Below are 19541 nucleotides of genomic sequence, written 5' to 3' on the forward strand. Positions count from 1 at the left end.
TGAAATCTTAAAAATAAAAGTGTTCTACAATCGATTGTGGTCATAATTACACAACTCTGTGAATATACTAAAAACCCTTGAAATGTACACTCTAATGTGTGAGTTGTAGGGTATGTAAGTTATATTTCAATGAAGTTGTTACAAAACACACACACACACATACACATACAAAGCTTAGGCTCCCTCCTGACTCTCAGACCTTGGGCAAGTCTTTCTGAGCCTCAGTATCCTCAAATGTAAAACGGGGAAATGACTTCTTCATCAAGGTCAGGAAGGGCCTCTAGTCATATAGACCCAGGGCCCACTCCTGGCTTGGTTGCTGACCCACTATGTGCCAGGGAATGACTTGACTTCCTTTTTCTGGAGCCTCTGTTTACTCATCTGTGGGATAGGGATAAAAAATCTCCACCTTGAAGGGAAGAAGGATCCAGAAGAAAGACGTTGGGGTTTTGAATCAAGCTGTTCTGGTTGAATCCTGGCTCTGCCACTTCCTAGCTGTGTGACTGGCGGCAGCTTACATCCCTTCCTGAACCTGTTTCCTCATCTGTGAGACGGAGGGAATTTCATCAGCTAGACAGAGTGGAGGAGAGGAGGGAGAAGGGGCAGGGAGGGACCTGCAGATCTCATCACCCTCCAGGGGAACATCTGGTCCTGTGGCGGAGGGCCCCCGCAGGACCTGTCTGCGCTAGAGATGAAATATTTGGCCTATCAATTCCGTCAATATTTACCAAGCATCTGGGTACTATGTGCCCCTGTGCCAGGCTCTGGGATCCTGATGGGCTTCTTGGCAGGGCTGGGGGCACTCAATCTGAGGAGAGGGCTGTTAGTCAATGTGAAGTTCAATACCAACAGGCCCTGCCCCCCACCTCCAGCTCTGCCACCTGGGTGTTTATTTTGCCTATTTCAGAGTCAAAGCTGCGGCTCAGGCCAGAGTTGTCTGGGCCTGGCTGTGTCCAGCACCCATGATGTACCCCAGCTCTCTTTTCACCCTTAACTACTCTGGCTGTTAGAGATGGTGCTTCCAAAGTGGGGAAACTGAGGCTAGCCACTGTAGAGGGCAGGTTTCAAGTCAGGATCCAGGCTCTGACCTCAATGTTTGCGGTCCTCTCCTGCCCGGAATTCCCTGCTACGTACTAGTCCCCCTCTCAGGAGCTCGGAATGACAGGGTGGCAGGAGGCAGGCTGGCCTCCCACTGTCCCAGCCTCTGTCCCAGGATGGGCCTCATCATATCCTCTCACTTGTCTCTAATCACAACCCTGGGGACTGCTTTTCACAGGAAACAGCCTCTGGCCCGTCCCTTGGCTCAGGTCCCTCAGCTGGGGAATGGCAAACCCTGGACCCCCACCCGGGCTTCTTGGGTGCCAAAGCCTGGGCCCCGAACCACGGACGTTATTGTAGGGTGTCCTGAGCACCTGCTGCGTCCCAGGCCTCAGGCCCAGCTCCCCTTGGACATCCGCAGCCACCCACTGGACTCCACCAGACCCTACAGCTCACCTTGACTGCTCAGGACGTTGGGAGGTCAGGGTCATTGCCCCAGTTCATGGGTCAGGAAACAGGCTCATCAGAGACCTGGCTAGGCCCACGCGGTGCGAGGGTCGGGTGTCAGTTTGGGTCCTGAGCCTTTCCAACCTGGGGCTCTGCCTCCTAAATAAATCCTCGTGCCCCATACTCAGCCCTGTAAGGCAGACGTGACTGCCCATTTCGCAGAGCAGATGGAGTAGGGGTCTTCACCTCCAGGGGCCTTGTCTGTGCCAAGCATGGCCCAGCTCTCAGGTGGACGCTGCTTGGACTCTGGGCAACCCGGTCCCTCGCAAAGGCAAGACCAGAGGGAAAGGCTCCGGAGCCTGAAGTCCTCCTCCCATCGTCCCCCGGACCTGTCAGAGCAGCTTAAGGTTTCCATATAAAGGCGACAGGGGGCTTAAGGTGCCTTAACTTGGTGTCAAAGTCACTGTCTAATCTGAGGCCAAGAAGCTCCGCCTTCAGGCCCAACCTCCCTCCCTCTCCCCAAAGAAACACACACTTTCACACTCTTCCCAAGACCCTGAGTGCTTCCCCCTGACCTCCACCTCCCATGGGGTCTGGGAAGCAGGCTGGAGGGCAGAGACTGGCAGGAGGGGGTGCAGGGGTGGAGACTGGGGAAAGACAAGCATACAGGAGCCGATATGAGCAGGAAGAGAGGGAGCCTGAGAAAGAGGGAAGAACAGAGATCGGGGAGGGTGGACAGAGACCCAGACAGAGACAGAGACCTGGACAGAGGGAGAGAGATCCAGAGGGAGGGGGAGACCCAGGGGAGGGAAAAAGACCTGGGGGGATGGAGGAGGGGGGACAGAGGCCCAGGGAGAGAGAGATGGAAACAGACAGGCAGATGAGGAGCAACTGGAAGTAGAGATCATGGCTTAGGACGTGGAAGGACAGGGAGATGCAGCTGTGAAGACAGAGACCAATGGAAGACACAGAGATGGGGCAGGAAAGAGGCTGCTGAGATGGAGGATGGGGGGGGGGGCAATGAGGAAAAGCAGAAAACATCAATGTGCTCTGAGTTGGAGGCACCAAACTTGAAGGGAGAGGTGGCCCGGGGGCTAAACTGTCAGCGAGGGTAAGACAGGGCCTCTCTGAGGGAGAACGATGAGGATAGGGTGGGGATGTTAGGGTAGATGTCCAAGCCAGCAGGGTGGGGGGGGTGGGTGGAAGGAAGCGGGGTGGCCCTCAGCTCCAGGACTCCTGCTGGAGCCTCTGCATGGAACACGTACCTGGTGGGGCGGCCCACCCCCATGCCCTCTGCTGGGGGCTCCTCTGTGGGTGCTGAGGGGCAGCGGTCTGTCCTTAGCCCCAGGGGCCTCATGCTGGGCACTCGACCTCTGTGTCCATAGGCAGATCAGAGGCCCGAGGGGGGGCAGGGGGTGGGGCCAGCTCAGAGCCGCAGAGGGGGAGCCAGGGAGGATGGCCAGGCAGGCCGCTGGGCCACGGCCCAAGGAAGCTGGAGAGGAGATGGTGGCAGAGACACAGGAGGGGGAGGGGGCAGGGACAGAGTGTGGGGGCCAGGAGATAGCGGATGATGGGGACACAAATGAGGGAACACAGAAGTGGTGGGATCCTGACAAAGGGGACAGTGATGTAAGGGGAAATGGGGGCTCCCTGGTTCCCCCCGAGGTGAAGCCTTAAAAAGCTGGGGGTCACAGGTAAAATACTCTCCCAGAGTAGAGACCCGGAATGAGTTCCAGATGGAATAAAATTTAGGAAAGGCAGTACTGGGTTGCACCCAACGGGTTGCGGGTGGGAGCAGGTGCCAGATCCCTGCTCTTCCTCCCCGTTTCCTCACAGGACGAGGCCCTCACGCGTCAGGCCTAAGCCGGTCCTTTATTGCCTCTCAGGAGCTCCCGACTTTCCTCCCCCCAGTGTCTGCCTTCAGCACAGCAGGGAGGGGAGAGGCCTGTGCAGCACCCCCACACCACTGTGAAGTCCTGGCGGCGGGAAGGGGTAAAAGCTAATCCTGCCGGAGAAGCCCACCCCTCAAATCTGGCCCAGCCAGTAAAAAGTACTCGAGTTCCCTGGGGTCAAAGGGTCAAGCCAAGTGTCACAGCTGACAAAATATCCACAGCATCTTGGGCCACACCAGGCCCACCTGTGAAACGGGCCGAGCGTCCTCTGAGGGGTGTAGTGCTGGGGGGATCACTGGGCGGAACCAAGTCTTTGGGCAGGTGGGGTCGTGGGAGTCACACCCAGTGGCCTTAGAGGGCCACGGGTCAGACCACGTCCTCTGGTGGGAGGGCTCGGTAGACCAAACCAAGCTGCTTTAGAGTTCCGGGTCAATCCAAGTCCGTTAGCAAAGGGGTCATCAGAGCAAACAAATCTTTTCGAAGAACAGGAAGTTCAAGAGAACCCACCATGGCAGCCAACGGGCCAAGCGAAGTACTTCTGGAGGGGACTGGCCAACAGATCTGACTTCAACTTCAGTTCGCAAGCGCGAGGCCAGGCGGGACACTGCTGGGCCCACGTCAGACGCTGATGGTGCGGAAGATGGTGAAGCCGGACAGGGCAGTGCTGACCAGGACCCCGGGGCACTGCGGGTGCCAGTGCAGCTCCTTGAGGTCCGTCTCGCCCTGGTGCACAAACAGCAGCTGCTGGGGGAGGCCCGCCAGGCCGGAGTCCGTCTCCGTGTCACCCGCCTCAGGGTCCCGCTCCACTGCCAGGTCCCACTGTGTGATCTGGTTGTCTGCACCCGAGGCTGCGAAGACCCCACTGTCCTGGGGATGCCACTCGACGGAGGTCACAGGGGCCACGTGCTGCTTGAAGGTGGCCAGCGGGGAGCCAGACTGTGGGAAAACAGGAGTCAGGGGCTCTGAGCACCTCAGCCCGACTCCTGGGGCACCCCAGCCAGAGTCCCCCACCACTCTCTAGCCCCGGGGTTCAACCAGGGTAGCACCCTTGAGCCCCCACAAACCCAGGTTCTCTAAAAGGGACAGAGAGCAAAGTACAGCTGGTCATAAAGGTGTAATGTCCCAGGGGCTGCTTGGATCCCTGGTTTCACCTGCAAAGAAGCCCCTCCCAGGAAGGGGGTGGTTCAGCAAGTGTCCTCCCCACTGATTCTAGGGCCTTAACGGGGCCCAAGCACGGCTCCCAGGCTCTCGAAGTAGCTGGTGCAAAGAACGAAGACACTTTCCCTAAACAAAGGTGCTGCTGGGGATGGAGTCTCTCTAATATGGAGAAGTGGCTCCAAAGTTCCAAGAGTGAATCAACGTGGCCATGTGACCTGGCCTTGGGCCAGTTCTATAGAACCCACTACCATGGAGGGAAAAGACTACCACGCGGTGACCCTGGGAAGGCTCTGAGCCTTAGGAAGTTAGGGCTTTCCTCAGAGGGATCCTGAAAGGGCCACTTGTCCTGGCCAGAACCCCTCCCAGCTTTACAAAGTCAACTCTGGCCATGACGTCATATCTGCTCTTGTCCTTTTTGTGTCTCAGTTTCCTCTCTTGCAATGAGTGAGCTGGGCTCCAAGTCTCAGATGATTCTATAAAATCCACTGAAAGAAAAAACTGCAACTCCCTGAGCCCTTGAGCCCCTAGCAGGCTGCATGGCCCCCGCATGGGCAGATGGGAATTGTAGTCTCTGCCACTGCCCAGCCTCTTCTGCCTCTTGTCAGCTCTCCAGCTGGTAGAGTGAGTGACTCCACACCAGCCATCCTCTTGCTGAGCCTGTTTCCTCATCTGTACCCCAAAGGGGCTGGACCCCAATGCATAGGGCTTTCCCAGCTCTGGTATATAAAACCGCCCAAGCAGGGGAAACCCACAGATCCTAGTGGCTGCTGGGAACAGGAGCTTCCCTAGCCCCAGGTGCCCCGCTGCGAAAGTACCTTGAACTGCCGCAGGTCCCAGACCTTGAGGGCCCCGTCATCCCCTCCACTGAGCAGGAAGGGCTCCCGGCGGCTCCAGTTAATGACGTTGACGTCCCCATCGTGGGCGGGTGGCAATGGTGAGCATGCAGGCCTTGCTGGGGGCTGCCCGGATGTCCCAGATGCGGATGGAGGCGTCAGCTGAGCACGAGGCGAATACCTGGAAGAGGAGTCTGAGCAACCCGTGGTTCCCCTCACCCCACCCAAGACCAGGTACCACTGGTGGGCCCCTCACTAGGACCTGCCCCGGGTCCCCTCCTCCCTTAAGACACAGGAGTCCAAGCCCCAGTCCTCCCTCACCGTGTCCTCGGTCGGGGACCACTGCAGGTCCTCCACGGAGCGTGTGTGGCCCACAAACGGCCGCTGGTCTACATGCCAGGAGCCGCCATCTGTAGGCGTCCAGAGATGGATATTCTTCTGACAGTCACCAGTCAGCAGGCGCCCTGGGGAAGGGAGTCAGGAAGCCCCTGGTCCCAACTGCCCACAGCTCACTCCCCTCCCTGGAGTCTCAGCGCAACCCGCCCTCCCCTGGCTGCAGACCCTGCTCCTTCTCACTGCCAGGACCAAGTGCGCACCCCAGGGGCTCACCAGGCACACGGGGGGACCAGTCCAGCGCAAAGCCCTCGCCCATATGGCCAGCGAAGGCAAAGATGGGCTTCACGCGAGCTTGCTCGTCCCGGAGGAACATTGCCAGGGCTTGGGGGTCATCAACCGCCTGCAGAAGCCGCCGCAGGGTGAACACCTCCACCTGCCCCTTCTCTGACCACACCCCAGCCACTGGCTCCTCGCCCAGCCAAGATACCTACAGGGGGAGAAAGCGGGGGAGGTGGGTTGGGACAGGAGGCTCAGGGTAGTGACCGCGGCTTCCAGCATCCCTGAGAAGTCAAGATTCCAGTTCCTCGGACCTCTGACCAGCCCCTGGGCTGGGACTACAAGCCCAGCAACCTCTGTGGGAAAGGACCACAGTCTGCAAGAGCAGCTTGGTGCCTGGGACAACTCCTGACCCCGTGGGAGAGGCAGTGGTGGTGGGAGAACAAAACTCCAAGACTCCTGGGAATTGAGGCTGTGGTTCCCACCAGCTCTGCTCAGATTCCCGGTCTCCCAGCCTCTAAAGGCTGGAGAGTCACAGGCCTCTGGGCCCCACCCGTTTGCTCACAAGGAGATCTGGTCTCAGGGTTTCTAGTCATCCCTCCCCTTGACCTCCCCCTTGAATTCCAGACTCCTAGCCCACCTTTCCTTGGCTCTAAACACTCCAATGGCTCCCAATTTCTCCCCAAGTAAAAGCCAAGTCCTTAAAATGGCCTCAAATCCCTAAACAATTTCTTGTCTGTGTCCACCCCTGAAATCTTCTCACTGTATCCCTAGCCATGAAGACATTGGTCTCCCCAGTTTCCCTCAAAACTCTTCAAACATGCCAAATGCCAAGTTCACCCCAGGGGCTTTGAACTTGTTTGCCCTGCCTGCAAATCTTTCCCCACAGACCCTGGGCTCACTCCCTCACTTCCTGCAGGTCTGTGTTTAAATGACACCTTCTCAGTGAATACTTCTCAGACCACACTATTTAAAATAGCAACCCACTCAGAAACACCCTAACCCCCTTACCTGACTTTATTTTTTTCTCTACAACACTTAGCACCTCTAACATATTACACATCTAACATAATACACATCTAACACTAATAACATTTAAGTGTGTTCTTGTTCACTTCTCCACTAGCATGTAAGTTTCATGCAGCCAGAGACCTTTTGCTCCCTGTTAAATCCCCAGGGTCTAGAGTAGTACCCGGAACACAGAAATACTTTAATGGAGACACACAGCAAGCTACTATCGCCAAGCACTGATCTAGGTGCTGTTTATGCGTCATCTCATTAAATTCACTCATCAGCCTAATCAGAAGATGCTATAACCCTGAACCACAAAAGTAACCCCACAGCTCAGAACAGTTCCGAAAAAAATAAAAAATACACAGAGACACACTGCAACCAGATGCTCTTTCTGAGCACCTGATATTACTGTATTTCAGATACTGAAATAATCGTATGTTACTTATTCCATTTCATCCTCACATCAGGCAAGTTTCATAACTCTCACCATTTTAGAGAACATAAAACAATACCCTCATAGCACCTAGCACTCAGCGACAATTCAGAATAGCTACAACATATAAATGAATGTAAAAACTATGAGCCCTGGCTGGTGTGGTTCAGTGGATAGAGCGCCAGCTTGTGAACCAAAGGGTCACCGGTTCGATTCCCAGTCAGGGCACAGGCCTGGGTTGTGGGTCAGGCCCCCAGTTGGGGGCGCTGGAGAGGCAACCACACATTCATGTTTTTCTCCCTTTCTTGCTCCCTTCCCCTGTCTCTGAAAATAATCTTTAGGAAAAGAAAATTATGAGCTCGATGCTTTCCCAAAAGCTGAAGGGCATGAGGAGGTGCCCGTACAGACATGAGGGATGGGGTGTGCTCCAGAGAACATACAGCAGACTCCTTAGACTGTATTTACCCGAACTCGGTTGATGCCACCATAGTGGGGCACCATAGCCAGCTCCAGTTGAGGCTTCCGCTCTTCTTCATCCTCTTCATCTTCCTCCTCCTCTTCATCACTGCCCTCTGATGGCGGGGGCTTCGTTCCATGCAGATTGTGCATCCGAAGCATCATTAATCTGGGGGGAAGTGTGATGTGACTAAGGCGCTGGATGTAAGGATCCTTAGGGAGAAGGGAAGACAGAAACCCCAACTTCTGGGTCTGAGGGAGGCACAAACTAGAAGCCCTACCTCCTGGGTCCTGGGGAATGGGGTGCTGGAGGCTGAATCCTGGACCTTGAAGCTGTAAGAGGCTGGGGACTTGGACTCCTGGTCCTGGGAAAGCCTCAGGTCTCACCCACCTGTTGCTTTGCGCGCTCTCCGCCTGGGTCCCAGCACACAGGTAAATTGTAAGAGGAAACTCTGTCCGATTGTCTCCAAGGTGATCCCGGACTATGTCAAAGCTGAGACAGGGGGCGCCTGGGGCGGGAAGGAGAGAATGGAAAGTTTCAAAGGAATAGCGGGATCCCAGGCCCCTCCAGTGTGACATCACCCCTCTCAGACCCCAGTCTTCTCTTTCAGAGCGCCTCTTAAATTACAAGCGCAGATCCTAATCCCCTCAAGACCCAGGAGTCTGGGTATCCAGCCCTACCAGTCTGCGCTCGGTGGTACAGCACATAGGCCTCCTCGTCCATGACCAGTTCCTCTCCTTCGCGCAGCGGCGGCCCCCGGCCGGGCAAGTAGACCTGGGCCGGACCCTCGGATCCTGCGTCGCGGGACTCGGCCTCCATGGGTTCCTCAGTTTCACACGTGCGCCGCTGGCCCTTGCGCGCCGCCATCTTGGGAGTCTCCCACCGTAGGCGCAAGTAAATCGTCACTTCCGGTTTGCGCTCCCCCCCCCCCCAGCCTTAGAGATCCGCCAGGCTGCGCGGTTACCTTAGAAACCTACATCACCAATTAGAGAAGGCAGTAGGGAGAAGTAGAAGGAGAATTACGGTAACGGCGTCCTGGTTTAGCCTAGGATGCCTGATGTGTATACTGAGAAAACACACAGTCCGCGTGACTTCGGACACTTTTCCGCGGAGCTGTGGCAAGGCCTCCTGGGAGTTGTAGTTCTGTGGGAGATCTGTGTTCCCCATCAACTAAAGGAGTTCTGAGCCTCCACTCGATTTACCACCTTTAACTCCCAGCGCTTTATTTTCACTTAGTTGATTATTCATGTATGCAAATAAGAGCTCTTACAGACAAGGAGCGTGAGTTTCTGTTCTCTGAGGACCCATAAAGCCGGTTTCTTCTCCTCTCCTGTGATGATAGTTTTAATTTACTTCAAAATGCTTCATGTAAAAAGGATATTACGTGTAAGTTACTCGGTTGAATCTACCCTCTCAGGGCAGTCAACTGCCTACCCAGGACTTCACATTTCAGCTATGGTCAGCGAGCACTTAATCGGAAAGTCCACCCTCTGGAGGCAGTTCTTACAAGCGCTTTGACTCTCTTTATTGCACATCAGCACCAGAGGTTTGGCTAATTGGCATAATGAAATGTTAGAAATATATTCTCATTGGTGAGATTAACGGTATTCAAGATATGTGGGTTGGCTGGAACGTATTAGACACTCCTCGCTTGCATGGACAGGACATTAAGAATCTTGCAAGCCTCATTGCCTGTAGCCATAGGGACCCTAGACTTGATCCTAAAATGGTTTGATCCTGAAATGGTTTGATCCTGGTTCTTTCCTGAGTTCTCTGTCCCTCATACCTCTAGGTCTCTGTCTACCCCTGCCCCTTCTCAGCCCTTCTCTTCTTAGGGTCTTTCTTCACCTTCTCTTTTTGGGTCTTTGTCTCCCACCTCTCTCTAGGATCTCCGCTCTCGCTCTAATTCTCTTTTTTCTGTTCCCTCTTTCTCTGTGGGACTTTTCTCAGTTTCCCCCAGATGTTTGAGTGGGGCTAAGAGACAGACGCGGAGCTCATACTTGGACTGAGGAGGCATAAAAACATGATTTATTCCAAACACTGCAATGTGGAACAGGAGAGTGGGGAGCGAAGTTGGTAGTGTGTGTGGACTCCCAGACCCTCCCTTCCACAACCCAGCTCCAGACCCGGCTGGAGATCCGAGAAGAGGAGGCTTGGGGGGTGGGGGTGGGGTCGTCTGCTGGGTCATCACTGAAGGGTAACAAATAAGGGTTGGATTTGGAGAGGATGTGTTTGGTGGCACCTGGGGCCGGTAGTGAGGTGCGACAGGGTGGGAAGTTTTGGGCCCTGCAGGTTAGGATCCGCGCTGGGACAGGAGGAGGCGGGGCTTTCGTTGGGGGCGTGTCCTATGTCAAAATAGGGAAATGAGGCAGAGGGCGGAACAGGAGGACGGTGTGTCTCGATTTTGACGTCAAGCGTCACAGTCTGGGGTTTGGGCCACAGTTTGGGGCCAGGGGTCACAGTCTGGGGTCGGATGACCATTTGTAGGGGTCGGAAGTCACAGTCTGGGGTCAGGGGTTTCTCTATGGCGGGGCCAAGGGTCTAGGGTCACAGTTTGGCGAACGCGTCTCACAGTTTTGAGTCCCGATGGATGAAAGGTTAAAAACGGGCTTCCCCGGAGGCATAGCTGGGACCGGGGAGCTGCACAGTGATGTGAGGGCCACGGCCCCGGGCGTGGGGGTGAGGCGCGGGCGTGGCGTGAACCCCCACCCCCCCGCCCCATCTGGTGACGTTAAAAAGCCCTTGTCGGGTTTAAAAAAAAGTCCGGTGGGCTCTCAGACCTTCTCCCCCTCGTTCTCAGGCTGGGTGAGATTCGGGGAATGCAATCCCCTTGGGCTCACAGTGCCCCGAAAACGAAGGGGCACAGAACGCTGCTCCAGGCGGGATCCGGCCAGTTTCATCTTTTTCTTTACCACCCCACGCGGGTCCTGTCCACTGCGCGTGCCCCCTCGGGCTGTGGCCTGCGCTGACCGAGGGGACAGTCAGCCCCCGGGGCCGCGTCATACCTCGGACTCGAGACTGGAGAAGTGCGCCGAGCCCCGGCGGGTCCCCAGGTCTCCGCCCCGGTGTCTGCGGTGGGACGCGGTGGGCAGCGGCGGCCCCCAGTGCGCTGCGTGCAGGCACCGGCGCGCGTGGCGGGAGGGCCCGGTGAGCCGGCGCGCGGGGGCGGCGCGGGGACACGAGCTGAGGTCCTCAAGCGAGCGAGAGGTGGGCGCGGGCGGCGGGAGGTCCCAGCCCCCAGCGGTGCGCCGGTGGCGGTGGTGGTGAGGGGCAGGGGCAGCGGGCACGCGGTGCGAGGCTCTCGGGCGGTGCCCGTGCGGCCGCGGGCACCCGCAGCGGGCCCGGCGCCGGGGCGGGGGTCCTGCGGCCCAGTGCGGGGGCGGCGGCGCCCACCAGCCGCCGTCCAGGCCGTCGTGTGAGCAGCTGAGGTGGCGCGGCGGCGGCAGCAGCTCCAGGCTGGCGCAGTGGCGGCAGTGCCAGGCGGCGGGGCCGCCGCGCGGGGGCAGGTAGTCCCAGCTGCCGGCGCGCCAGCCTCCGAGCTTGTCGACGGACCAGTAGCGGCCGGGCGGCGGCCCCAGGCGCTCGGCGTAAGGGTAGGGGAAGTCGGCAAACCACCAGGGCTCCAGGCCTCCCAGCGACGCGCCGCCCAGGCTCTCCGAGTCCTCCGAGTCCGACGGCGACGGTTCGAGGTCGAGATACGGGCAGGGGGGCGGCGCGCCGCGGCACGGGGGTGGCGCAGCCGGGGCCCCGCCGCCCGCTCCCCCCGTGCCCGCTGCGCCGCCCGCGCCCGGCCCCAGCAGGGGCTGGCTCTCGGGGTCAGAGCGCGGCCAGCGCGTGGGCGCCGGCGGGCTCTCGTCCTCGTAGGCCAGGCGGCAGAGGGGTGGCCCGACGGCAGTGGCCGCGGCGGGAGGGGGCGCGGGCGGCGACGGGAAGCCGGCGTACGCGCCGGCGGAGGGCTCGGCCGGCTCCTTGTCCCGCACAATGGCGAAGTAGGATGGCGGTGGTTTCTGTGGGGGCTGCGCGGCCGGTGGGGACAGTGGGCGCCCGGCCACGCCTCGGGGCGCTGCACGCGCCTCGCCCACACCCAGGCCTTGAGGCTCGATGGGACCATAATAGCGGTGGAAGCCGTCGGCCAGACCCGGGACCCCCGGCGGCCCCGTGGCTTTGGCGCGGCGCCAACGATCCACGGCGGCGCGCTCGCGGGGTAGGAAGGGCGCGGGGCCGGGCGCGGGACGCGCCGCAGGGTAAGCCGGGCTGGGCAGCGGCTGCGGCGGAGGCGGGGGCTTGGCCGGCGGGGGGGCTGCTTCGGCGCTGCAACAGCTGTACATGCCCTGATGGAGCAACACGAAAGGTGGGGTGAGAGAGGTAGGCCCGGGAATGCCCGCCTCCCCCTCTCCCCCAATTCCTTCCTCCTCTCGTGCACCTCCGTCGCGGTCCCTTCCATTCCTAGGCATCCCTGCCAGTTTCCACCTGTCTGTGCCCTTCGCCTGCCTCTCTCCCCCGTACCCTGGAGAAGGCCAGCAGGAAGTCCATGCGGTTGGTGGGCCCCAGGCAGTGCCGCAGGCGCCAGTACACCAGGTGCTCCCAGGCGAAGACCAGCAAGGAGAGGCCCATGGCCACCAGGAGCATGTAGAACACACCCGCCATGTTGTCGATGTCCAGCTTGCTGCTCATCACCTCGATTTTGTCATTGTGGCAGATCCCGGAGAGCCACAGCCGCTCCAGCATTTCGATCTCATCTGGGGAAAGGGGGAAAGGGTGAGCAGTTAGAGGTCCCCTTCCACCTCTGTCCCTGGAGGACCCTCCTCTCTGGTATGGGAGTCTAGGCCCGCAGCCGCCACCTCCCTTAGGCTCTGGTGCCCTGGTCCGCATCCCCTCCTTCCAAGGCACTCGGGGCTCTCCCCCTCCCCCAGGCACCCCCGTGCAGCCGCACCATCTCCCAGGAACTGCAGGAGTGCCAGGTCAATGGGCCGCTTCCAGCGGGAGCCCTTGTGCAGGGCGATGCCATAGCCTGTGGTGGCAAAGACCTTGCCCGAGCCGATGGTGACCAGCTTGCAGCCCTCATCCTTGCGGGCCATGTAGTTGAGCACAGCTGCGTCATAGATGAAGGCATCCAGCTTCCTGGGGGCAGGGGGCACGAAGGGCAGAGTCAGTCCCACGCCCATGCCCTCGTGGCCCAGCCCAGAACCCCTGCCACTGCTGATCTCCAACTGCTCCAGTTACTAAATAGTAACTCTTCTTGAGCAACCTGTACCTCTTTGTGCCTCAGTTTCAGTATCTGTAAAATGGGGATAACATCTGTACATCCCTCAGGGTTGCTGCAAAGGTTGATAGTGCTTAGTGCAGAGGAAATGCTGGAGAAATGTTAGCTGTGACTGTTAATGAAATAATTACTCATTTAATCCTCACTGGAGCCCTCCAAAGGAGTCCTATATACTCCTTCATTTTAAAGAGAACTGAGGACCTGGCTGGTGTGGCTCAGTGGACTGAACACCAGCCTGGGAGCCAAAAGGTCACTGGTTTGATTCCCAGTCAGGGCACAGGCCTGGGTTGTGGATCAGGCCCCCAGTTGGGGGCGTGTGAGAGGCAACCCCACATTGATGTTTCTCTCCCTCCCTTCCTCTCTCTAAAAATAAATAAATAAAATCTTTAGTTTTCAGTTGATGTTGTTAATACCTCCGTGTCCACACTCACACACGTGCCCCTAAATACCTTGTGTACGTGGTGGGTTGCAGAGAAATTAAAGAAGGGGAGAAAACTGGTCCAGCACCGCACACAGGGAGGCACGCAGAGAGGGTTCCCCACATGGAATGGATCAGCGGAAGCAGACACTTGGGGTGGGGGGAAGAGAGCGCTAGCGGAAGAGTAGAAAGTGGGGGCGGGGGGAGGGCACTCACCCTCCCACTGGCGAATGGCGTTGGAGTTAACTTTATATAGATCCTAGCAGGCAGGGAGGTCCCAGCTGACATCTGGAAACATATATATAGGCAAGAAAAGTGCCACTACGGCCTGTGACACTGCTGCCTTGTCGGCAAACTGTAATTTCTCTAGGTTCTCTTGGTTTAGCAAAACGCCCTTGAGGGTGAAAGGTGAATTGCTTCTGGGTTTAAGTGGGAAAACCTTGGAGTTTCCAGGGTCAGGCTGAAGAGGAGGGATGGAGGCTCTGGAAATGAGGATAAGATGGAAGGAGAGTCTTTGGGGGTCCTCAGGGACACAGGGGAGGGGTACAGTGGGGAAAGACCGGGAAGCCCCAAACCAAAGCTTCCAGGGGTGGGAAGTTTGAGTGGCTTTCAGGAAGAGGGGATCTAAGAGCCTTCACTTTTAATTGTTTGTTGCTCTGGAATATAATGCTGCCCCCCTATCCCCTATGGTCCCTAAACCTCTAGTAAAACTCATTGATCTCACATTCTCCAGCCTTTGTTTAGGCACAGGTTTGGGGAAAAATAAAATACTCGGTGCCTGTCCTTACTTTCCTGTTTATTCTGCCCTGGCACCAGAGGGAGCTAAACATTTCAGTCAGCTGCTGCCCCTCCTCAGCTCACAAGCTTCCCCCGACTCCCTACTTCACTCAGAGGTTAGAGTTGCCTTGAGCTACAAGGCCCTACACTCCCCCCAAATTTCTCCTTACTCCTCTATGCTCATCTCCCATGCACACCTCCTGCACTAGGTCTGCTCCAGCTATGCTGGTCTCAGCACAGTTCCTGGACCACGCCAGTGGGCGCCTGCCTCAGGACCTTTGCACTTGCTGTTCCCTCTGCCGGAACATTCTACTCACTCACTCACCTCCTTCAAATAATTGCTCCAAAGACACCTCCCGGAGCACCCTATTTAATACTGCAGCCTGTAGCCTCTTTCCCAGGTCTGCCAAACTCATTCATCCTGCTCTATTTTTGTCCATAGCATGTATCTCCTTGTAACTATAAAAATGTCCTTGGTGACTTAGTGTATCATCTGTCTCATCTCACTGGAATTTAAACTTCATGAGGGACAGACCTTACCTGTCTGATTCACTGCTGTAGCCACAGAGGCTAGAACAACACCTGGCACACAACAGGTGCTTAATAAAGAGCGGCTGAGCCCTGGCTGGTGTGGCTCAGCGGACTGAATGCTGGCAAACCTAGAGGTCACTGGTTCAATTCCCAGGCAGGGCACGTGCCTGGGTTGCGGGGTGGGTCCCCCAGTTGGGGGCGTGTGAGAGGAGACCGATCAATGTATCTTTCACACACTGATGTTTCTCTACCTCTATTTAAAAAAGAAAAACAAAAACAAGCAGTTGAGTGAGTGAATTCAGGCTGGTTCAAGGTGGGGCCTGGAGCTGAGAGGTAAGAATTTATGAAGGTGGAAAGATGCCAAGAGGTGCTCCTCCGTGGAGAAGGCAAGCTGAGAACAGTGTGTGCTTCCAGTAAGGAATGCATAATGACGTGTGTGTGCCGGCACCGTTTAACTGATCTGAAAGAAGTAAAGAGGAAGGTTTCCCTTAGAAAAAAGGGATTTGATAGTTCCTTTTCTGCCCCTCCTAAGTGAGTGGGCTTATGGAATGGACTTTCAGACCAGCTGAGAGGACAAGCCACGTTTCCTTCTTCCTTCCTTCCTTCCTTTCTCTTTCCTTTTAATTTTTAAAAAGATTTTATTTGCAGAAAGAGTGAGAGGGAGTGAGAGAAACATCCATGTGTGGTTGCCTCTTGTGTGCCCCCATCCAGGGACCTGGCCCGCAATCCAGGTGTGTGCCCTGACTGGGAATTAAACCAGTGACCTCTTGGTTCGTAGGCTGGCACTCAATGGTTCGTAGGCCGGCACTCAATCCACCGAACCACACCAACCAGGGCTCTCTATTTCTTTGGAGGAAATTCACTTCCTTTCTTTTCCTGCGAGGCTGCTTGCCCTCAGCAGTGGCGTAAGCCCACATTTGTTGTGTGAGCCAATAAGGCCATGTGACAGGCCAACTACCTGTAACTCCCTGTAAGGGTGGAATTTTCTAGTGCTGTCCTTGGTAACCACGAGCCACATGTGAGTATTTGAATTTACATTTTAACTAAAATTAAAAATTCAGTTCTTTAGTCATGCCAACCTCATTTCAGCTGATCAGGAACTGGTGGTTATTGTACTGGACTGTACAGCCTAGAGTACTTCCATCATCACAGGTAAGGCCATTGGAGATCGCTGCTCTAGACACACATACGTCTGTCTCTCAGACTGGAATGGGAGCTCCAGGAGAGCAGAGACTTTGATCTGTTCATTACTATATCCTCAGTGCCTAGGCCAGTAGATGAGTAAATGCATGAACTTTCATAACATCGGGGGTTATCTTGTCAGGGAGATCATGGTTCATTATAAATTTTTAAAATTGATTTTAGAGAGAAAGGATGGGAGAGAGAAACATAGCTTTGTTGTTCCACTTATTTATGCATTCATTGGTTGATTAGCCCTGGCTGGTTTGGCTCAGTGGATTGAGCGTCGGCCTGCGAGCTAAGTGTCGCTGGTTCGATCTTCCAGTCAGGGTACATCAGAGAAGGAAAACTCTGACTCCAAAAAACCTCCGCTGCCTTGCGGCATACCTCTTCAGGGGAAAGGCTAAGGGAGTAAACCCCGACAGAAAATCCGGAGCCGGAGTCCCTAAGGCGGTTTGACGTTGTAGTCAACACCGGCAACTCCTGCGGCGCACCTGAAGCCAAGCTGTATTGACTGACTCCGTCTTTCCCTTGGACCCTTCAGCTGCGAAGAGAGGGGGGGGTCTGCTGCATGGGCAACAGCAGACCCTCCATATCACCCTGCCCAGGCTCTGTAGCTTCAGCTTCACTGGAGAGGACACTCCAGCGTCATCGCAAGATGTCGATTCAACACGGGAGGAGACAGATACCGTGTCACTCCCGAGTTGGACTGCACAGCCATTTTCGGCGGTGCAGATAGACTCTTAAGAAGCTACACCATCGTCTCTCGAGACAGACGGCTGCCGACGACATTGGTTGATTTTTGAATGTGCCCTGACTGGGGATTGAACCCACAACCTTGGCATATTGGGATGACACTCTACCCAACCAAGCATGGTTCATTATTTGTTTTCTTCTTTGTTCCTTTCTCTATTAAAACATTATATATAATATATATTTGGATATATGTATGCAAACACATGTAATACATATGTATATGATTAACCCAAGAAAAGAGACTGAGAAATATTAACATTGGGATTCCCCAACAAAAGTGGTTCAGACAGATCACCCTATAGTGAAGTTCATTGTCAACAACCTTACTCATGTAATCACAGGCTCAGCATTTTGTGAGTCTTGGACCCCCACTCCCAAATATGAACCGACTGCCAAGAATTACTAGACAGCAAATAAAGCCTCTAACAAGAAAGACGGAAACAGCGTGGCTGGTGTAGCTCAGTGGACTGAGCACCAGCCTTCGAATCAAAATGTCACCAGTTAGTGACAACAAATTCACAACTACCAACAACTGAATTTAAAAAATAAAAACAAAATCCAAGTAAGCAAACCAGAATAGGAACAGAATCATAGGTATGAGGATCATCTGGAGGGTTATCAGCTGGGAGGGGGGAGGGGGAGAAATGGGGAAATGGTGCCGGGACTAAGAAGCATAATCGGTTGGTACAAAATAGACAGGGGGAAGGTAAGAATAATATAGGAAAGGGTGAAGCCAAAGAACTTATATGCATGACCCATGGACATGAACGAAGGGGGGTAGAATTGCTGGAGGGAAGGGGGGTACTGGGCAGAGGGGAGCAAAGAAAAAAAAATCGGGACTACTGTAACAACATAATCAATAAAATATACTCAAAAAAAAAAAAAGGTTGCCAGTTTGATTCCCAGTTCAATAGATGTTCCTCGTACACATCAATGTTTCTCTCCCTCCTTTTTCCTCTCTATAAAAATAAATAAATAAAATCTTTAAAAAATAGAAACAAAACAAATGAATGGGGGTGAGGTGGAGGAAACTTGCAGACAGGAGATAATGTAAAACAAACAAACCCAACCACTGTCATTAATAACATCAGAGAAACAGGACAAGATATTTTGAACTGTGAATAGAATATTATAAAATAGGACACTATAAAATAGTATTGTAAAATTTACAAGCTCCTATAAAACTTCAGAGATTAAAAAAGTGCATAGAAATTAAAACTACACTAGCAGAAATGAAAAGCTTCCTGAAAAAGTAGAAGATAATATAAAGAAAATCTCTCAGGAAATAGAGCAGGGAGATAGAGAGATGGATAAATAAGGAAGCCCAATATGACATAAGTAAGGGTTCCAGAAAGAAAGAACAGAAGCCCTGGCTGGTGTGGCTTCGTGGACTGAGCGCCGGCCTGCAAACCAAAGGGTTGCCGGTTCGATTCCCAGTCAGGGCACATGCCTGGGTTGTGGGCCAGGTTCTCCGTTGGGGGACGTGCAAGAGGCAACCACACAGCGATGTTTCTCTCATTCTCTTTCTCCCTCCTTTCCCCTCTCTCTCTAAGAAAAAAAAAAACAAGAGCAGAGAAATGGAAGGGAGAAATTGTAATTGAGGAAAACAAAATACAATAAAGATTAAATCAAAAAGAACAAAAGAAAATCATATCATTGGGGGAAAAAATTGTAGTTGAAAGAAACTGAGAAAATGTCCCAGAATGAATGACATAAGGTTACGACTGGAAGGCCCAGCCATGAAAATAACTGAAGACACATTGCTTAGAAATGTCAGCACACCAAGGGTAGGAAACAGAAAAAGGAGTCACAGACAAGCCTTACGAATCAGAATGACTTCGGATTTTTCAACAGTAACTTAGAAGTTAGAAATTAGAAGGCAAAGGAGGGATGCCTTCAAACATCTGGAGGCAAATGATCTCCAGCCCAGAATTTTACGTCCAGCCAGATGGCCCATAAGAGTACTGATATTTTCAGATATACAATGTCTTTAAAAGTTTACTCCCTGCCCCGTGAGCTTTTTGTCAGGAAGCTCAAAAGAACAAGAGAGCCAAACCCAGGAAGAAGAAGACTTGGGATATGATGGGATCCGAACCCGGGGCGCAGGGTGGGGCAGGCGGGCAGGGAGGCGAAGGCATCAGTCAGGATTCAGACTCTGCACCAGACTGGATCAGGCCAGAAGGTTAAGAGAGAAACTTCCTCAACAAGGTGACATTAACGAAGTACCTGATGCGTCCGAACACATGAAGAGATTTGTGTAGTTAACAGAGAATGTGGGTTTGAATTAGTTAAGCACAAAGAAAACTCAGGCATTAAGCGACTGAAAAAAAAGACAATTATGAACCCCAGGAAACACAAAGACTTGTGTAGGAGCGGCAAGGCTCCCGGTTTACTACTTGTGGCAGCTGGGGGAGCCTTCACACAGTCACAACGTGTAAACACTGCGCATTCATCCAGCCAGAATCGCAGCGTGGGAGAGTGCAGGAATTGAAATAACAGTGTGAGCATGTGTCTTCCTTCAGGAAAATTGAATGGAAAATGCCTACAAGTGAAAAATCGAGAGGCAGCCATACAAACATGGCATTCGCAGATAAGGACACAAATAGCAAAATGACACCACAAATGGGGTGAAAGCAGATTCCTCTGGAGTGGGAGCCATGGAGGGTGGGCAGATGGGGACTGCTGGTTTTCCTTTCTAAAAATCTTATATTTGGCCCTGGCTGGTGTGGCTCA

General features: G+C 54.5%; 2 protein-coding genes across 2 annotated transcripts in view; both read right to left on the minus strand.

The window, feature by feature from the left end:
• Nucleotides 1–3338: 3338 nt before the first annotated feature.
• Nucleotides 3339–8789, minus strand: GRWD1 (glutamate rich WD repeat containing 1). The gene is given in 8 exon segments (XM_090260497.1): nt 3339–4313; nt 5351–5458; nt 5460–5549; nt 5690–5832; nt 5978–6191; nt 7893–8052; nt 8275–8392; nt 8565–8789. Coding segments are annotated over 8 exon segments (1338 nt in total). The 5' UTR covers nt 8752–8789; the 3' UTR covers nt 3339–3995.
• A 1101-nt stretch (nt 8790–9890) lies between these two features.
• Nucleotides 9891–19541, minus strand: part of GRIN2D (glutamate ionotropic receptor NMDA type subunit 2D) — a 33605-nt gene continuing 23954 nt past the window's right edge. The window contains exons 10-12 of the mRNA XM_090259989.1: nt 12818–13005; nt 12391–12623; nt 9891–12215 (exon numbers count right to left, since the gene is read on the minus strand). Coding sequence (XP_090116115.1) covers nt 10884–12215; nt 12391–12623; nt 12818–13005 — 1753 coding nt within the window. The 3' untranslated portion in view covers nt 9891–10883. The remainder of the gene's footprint in view (nt 12216–12390; nt 12624–12817; nt 13006–19541) is intronic.

Source organism: Furipterus horrens, unplaced genomic scaffold (assembly GCF_987537825.1).
Source record: "Furipterus horrens unplaced genomic scaffold, mFurHor1.1.pri manual_scaffold_13, whole genome shotgun sequence".
In the NCBI taxonomy this organism is placed as follows: Eukaryota; Metazoa; Chordata; class Mammalia; order Chiroptera; family Furipteridae; genus Furipterus; species Furipterus horrens.